This window comes from Gorilla gorilla, chromosome 15 (assembly GCF_029281585.2).
Source record: "Gorilla gorilla gorilla isolate KB3781 chromosome 15, NHGRI_mGorGor1-v2.1_pri, whole genome shotgun sequence".
NCBI lineage: Eukaryota > Metazoa > Chordata > Mammalia > Primates > Hominidae > Gorilla > Gorilla gorilla.
Window position 1 is genome coordinate 123,835,606 of NC_073239.2, and position 5,669 is coordinate 123,841,274.

Below are 5,669 nucleotides of genomic sequence, written 5' to 3' on the forward strand. Positions count from 1 at the left end.
CAGCCTTTTGATGTTAACCATGTAATATACACCATGAACAACCTTGTAGAACACACAAGAGTCCCCTCAGAGAATCCACCTCCCATGGTCAGGTCCCCTATACAGTTGCCTTAGGGGCTGGGAACCCTCCCACATTGTTCTCTGGTTCTTGCTCCTGAGGACACAAACAGCCGGTGTTTCCTCCCCGGATGAATAGAGAGGCCCCTGGGGAGTGAGTCTCTAGCAGCTCACTCTGCACCTGCACCGCGGAAGGTTTTAGATGGTCCCTCTCACACAATAATACATGGCGGCGTCCGAGGCCTTTAGGCTGCTCCACTGCAGGTAGGCGGTGCTGATGGAGCTGTCGGCTGAGATGGTGACATGGCCTTGGAAGGACGGGCTGTATCTGGTATCAGAGTTCCCAGGATAGATGCTCCCCATCCACTCCAGTTCTTTCCCGGGCATCTGGCGCACCCAGTGGATCCAGTAGCTGGTAAAGCTGTACCCAGAACCCTTACAGGAGATCCTGAGAGACTCCCCGGGCCTTTTCACCTCTGCTGCAGACTGCACCAGCTGCACCTCGGCACAGACTCCTGTGGGGGAGACACAAAATTTGCATCAGGGGCTCCCTTCCGCCCATTCTTCTCTGTGACCTCAAACCCTGGGCAGGACTGACCTTGGAGAACAGCCAGGACGAGGGAAAGGATGACGGTTGACCCCATCCTGGAGGAGGACAGAAAAGAAAGCACTGAGATCCCAGCTGGGTGGTGAAGGAGACTCACTGTGGAGGAGAGCCCTGGGTTTAAGTGGGGAGGCCCCCACTTGAATTTGCATAGTTGCCGCCCTGGCCTGAAGGGAAGAGTCTACAAGGTTTATAACCCAGAACCGCGACTGCAGAAAAAAGGCTGGCCTGAGCCTCTTGGGAGAGGCAGAATAAGGTCTTAATAATGTCTTACAACCCCCTCTTGTCCCTCTCCGCACTCTTGTCCATGGTCCTACAAGACCCAAACCAGGGCCTCCCTTCTTCCTACCCTTCTCTGTGACCCTGTGAAGGTGATAAATCTAGATGAAATCACGTGTGTTTTAAAAAATGAGAAATAGAACCAGGAAATGCTATGAAGACAAAATTCAAATGCACATATGCCTGATAATAAGAACTACAAAAAAAAACACCTACTTTCTACTTGCTGGCAATTTCCCATGAGTGTGATTATGGTCTGGGCACCCAGCAAAGGCAGGACCACCCTAGGGCTTCAACAGTCCTCAACTTGATTAACTTGCCAGATCTTCACCCATGCCAAATCACACATTTTCCTGGTCATTTTGTCTTCTAGATTTCTACACTCTGCCAATTCAACATAAATAGGGAATATTTGTTTAGGTCTCTGAATTGCTGATGGAACTGAAGGGATTGCCATTGCTGCACCCAACTCCTGGTAGTTCTGTTTTAAGTCCTTTGTGTCAACCCCAGCACCTTCTTGTTTAGTTCTTTCATTTTTTAACATTTATTTTATGATATCCACATTGCTTGGAGGGGGCCCTTAACTATCCCCTGTGTCTGCCCCATTTTCTTGTGAACCACTCTCATTTCCTTATCATCTAAAAGATCCAAATGAAAAGCCAAGGCAATACAAACTACACAGTTTCTAAAATATTTGCCAGATTGCCCACAGGAGTTGTACCTGGGGTGCAGAAGCAAAAGGACTTCTCTTTATCACAGCACAGGCCATGACCTAGGTAAGGTGCATGCAAAGCAATGTCCAGCAGCATCAACAGAAACACACAGCAGCAGGACCCGGATAAGGTGCATGCTAAGCAATGACCATCGGTATCAACATAAACACATAGCACCATGGCTTCCATATGCAGCATTGGGCTCCTCATCTGGAGAGCCCACTTTGCATTTTAAAGAGAGAAAGGGCAGTCTCATTCTCAGGGTAGAGAAACTTTACATGATCGGGATCCAGTGCTTAAGGAAAGCTGTCCCATCAGAAGCATCCTACTGGAGGTTGGGATCAGCTAGAGCCATCTGTGATGTGTCTATTGTGAGCTGTGGGTCCAGCATCCTCCCAAACATGCTCCTCCCTTCTGCAGCACATGAAGCCAAATAGAATCTGCTACATCAGTCAGTCTCCTAGTCCATTGGCTAATGTTCACGATCTGATGATATCGATTGATGATATCATTCATATCACAAAATGATGCCACTTTCCACACTATCCTCCCTGTTCTAGTTGTCAAGTGGATTCCCCTCCCCAGTCCAAACCCTGGGCTACCATCTGTGTAGCTCTTGTGTGTTGTGTGTTGTTTCTGGACAACTGTACCCTTTGGCGGTGAATGGGAGTCTAGCAGCCTCGGCTCACAGGGCACACTGCAGGGCTGGATGTGCATCTTTTTACTATTATTTTAGCTATCACAGATATGAGTTGCATATTCAGGTTGTTCTTCATTATTTTTACTTGTTCTTGTTCAGGGAACAACTCCTAGGGAGCTGTGTCTGTTGTTTCTAAATTCCATGGATTACTTTCACTTCCTGCTCCTTATTGGAGTGCACATGCCATCTCATGCCATGTGATTCTGTAGCCATCCAGGCACTGAATGTCTTTTATCCTACACTTTCTCATCCTTTGATATTATAAATGCTGTAGACATGTGTCAGTAGTCAGGGTCTTTCTAGCAATTTACACCTCTGATGTAATTGTGTTGAGTGTCCCAAGACCATCCTCAGGCCCCATAATCAGTAGAAATAAAGGACTCAAGACAAGCTGTTATTCTCGTGGGTGCGACTTTTTTATAGCAAATGAATATGAATTAAAATGAGCAAAGGAACCAGTGGGAAGGCCCTGAGAATCCAGGCACAAGCTCCCAGGTGTTCTTTCCCTGAGAAGTCTCTTGTCCCCAATTCTCCCAGCAGTGATGCATGACAATACGTGTGAAGCATTGTCCACCAGGGAAGCTCACCTGAGTGCTGGTGCCCAGTGCTGTTTATTGGGGCCCATCACAGATGTGTGTGGCACCTGCATAACTGACCTCCAGTGCTCAGATGCCGGCCCCTTCAGCAATAATAGGCATTCCCCATAAGTCATTATGGAAACAGCTAGCATAGTGTGCACCCAGGCTACACACACAGAGACAGAGACACACAAGCAAAAATACATTTCAACTAATAATAATAATCATAATACTAAGAATAAAAAGAATAAAAAGGAATGTTTTGCAAGTCATTGCTATGGTTATGACCTTGATGGTGATGGTAACTTTGCATACTTAACTCAATGAATTAAGTATGTTAAATAATGTATAGTCTTATAGATGTAATCCTTACCTTAATAAAATGGTTTAGAAATATTTCCAGGAGGAGTACGCCAAAAAAGCAGATATCATCTCCCAGGAGCTGAATATGGACGTGGCTTGAGAAAGCACTTTTTCAGTAATCTTCAAGGTTTGCACAACACAAGCCTGCTCGGTAAACACTTTCCTGTACATAAGTCCAGGTGAGGTGGAAACAGGCTGTTGGAATAAAAGGCAAGATGCAGAAGAAAAGAGAGAGGAAGTGGTGGACAAGATATGACCCCACGTAGGGTCAGTGTGGATGGGAAGCGCTGCTGAGAGCCTGTGGATGGAGAAGAATGTGGACCAGGGACAGCAGGAAAACAAGGCACGGGGGGTTCTTCCTGAGCCAAACCAGATGTTTCACGGAGGCTGTGATCAGGAGCCATGCACAGGCACAGGTGGGTGCCATGGAGTAGGGGAGCCACTGGGGTATAGACCCAGGACAGATCATAAGAAATTCAGACATTCCCAAGGCAGCAGGCACAGAAATAATGACTGACAAGCCTCTATCTTGGGCTCCCATCCATATATCAAAGATAAAGTTAACTGATTTTTCCACCTGGGAAGAAATGACTGAATCTCTGAGTGAGGAAGGACATGAGTGGTGCTGCCAGGGGAAGCAATGCTGGACCTGCCAGCAACCCTCCTCCCCTCACACTGCCCTACATGTCCTCCCATCCCCAAAGAATGGAGGTTCTCATCCTTGTCCAGTGGTGGGAGCCACAGTCAGTTCCTAGAACCCTCAGGGGGCTTCCTGACATGATCAGCTGAGTCTAACAAAAACATGGCATTTACAATCAAGTTCTCTATCTACATGTCACCAATGTGTTTATGAGGCTTTAGAGTAAATGAAATAAGTGAAAAAAGACTTTCCAAGCAATAGAAAAATCAACAAACCTAAGAGTTTTTTCTTAAAAAAGGACAAATTCTTAGCTAGATTAAGAGAGAAAGAATCCTTTAATAACTAAAATCAAAAATAATTCAGAAAGCATAAGAATTGATAAAACTGAAATTTAGAAGCAATTAGAGATGATTCCTCTGACATTGTTCAAAGTTGTCTCAATCCTTCAGGTAGTAGTGGCATTTCTTGTCTCAGAACCCAAGAAGAGTCCTGAGACACACAATTACTTGTTTAAATTATCTTTATCACTCTCTGATAAAATACTCACACATAATAATCTAGCTGCATGAAGATAAAAAATAACTAGTTTGAAATTAGAGCAAGTCCCAAGTAAATCAAAGTTAGCATGTGGTTCATAATGTGATAGACACTAGGCATGGCTGAATACTAAGAATGTGTTCACATTTTGTGTCAAGTTCAGGAAAATATTTTGTATATTATTTAGGTAAGAGCCCCATTGAGAGCACTGATTTAAGATTATATATTGGTGGGTAACACCTCAATAATAAAAGTAGAGGTTATTAATGTTTAATTTGTATTACTAGTACAAAGTTTCATTCAGGATATATCCTTCTATGTGTTATGAAATCAACTCAGAAGGCAGAAAACATTGCACTTATTAAAGCTTTTTAATAAATTAAAAATTATAATTAAGTATATATGTTTCTAGATGGTGTACAACTTAGGAATATTTTTAACAGAGAGGGTTCTTATGTCTTCTGGAGATCCTACCAAAATGGATAAGAGAAGAAACTCCCAGATGAATTTCTACCTACTAGAGAACTGATTAATATAATTTTTTGAGTTGCTATTTTTTATTATACTTTAAGTTATGGGATACATGTGCAGAATGTACAGGTTTGTTACATAGGTATATATGTGCCATGGTGGTTTGCTGCACTCATCAACCCATCATCTACATTTGGTATTTCTCCTAACGCTATCCCTCCCCTAGCTTCCCCACCCACTGACAGGCCCCTGTGTGTGATGTTCCCCTCCCTGTGTCCATGTGTTTTCATTGTTCAATTCCCACTTTTGAGTGAGAACATGCGGTGTTTGATTTTCTGTTCTTGTGTTAGTTTGCTGAGAATGACGGTTTCCAGCTTCATCCATGTCCCTGAAAAGGACATGAACTCATCCTTTTTATGGCTGCAGAGTATTCCATTGTGTATATTTTCCACATTTTCTTTATCCAGTCTATCACTGATGGGCATAAGTGTTGGTTCCAAGTCTTTGCAATTATGAACAGTGCTGCAATAAACATATGTGTTCATGTGTCACATAAGACACAGTAGAATGATTTATAAATCCTTTGCTGATGTACCCAGTAATGGGATTCCTGGGTCAAATGGAATTTCTGGTTCTTGATCCTTGAGGAATCGCCACACTGTCTTCCACAATAGTTGAACCAATTTACACTCCCACCAACAGTGTAAAAGCGTTCCTATTTCTCCAC

At 43.7% G+C, this 5,669-nt stretch overlaps 1 gene segment (V, D, J or C); it reads right to left on the reverse strand.

Moving 5' to 3' along the window:
- Positions 1-255: 255 nt before the first annotated feature.
- Positions 256-701, reverse strand: LOC134757162 (immunoglobulin heavy variable 5-51-like). The segment is given in 2 exon segments: positions 256-572; positions 656-701. Coding segments are annotated over 2 exon segments (363 nt in total).
- Positions 702-5,669: the final 4,968 nt, after the last annotated feature.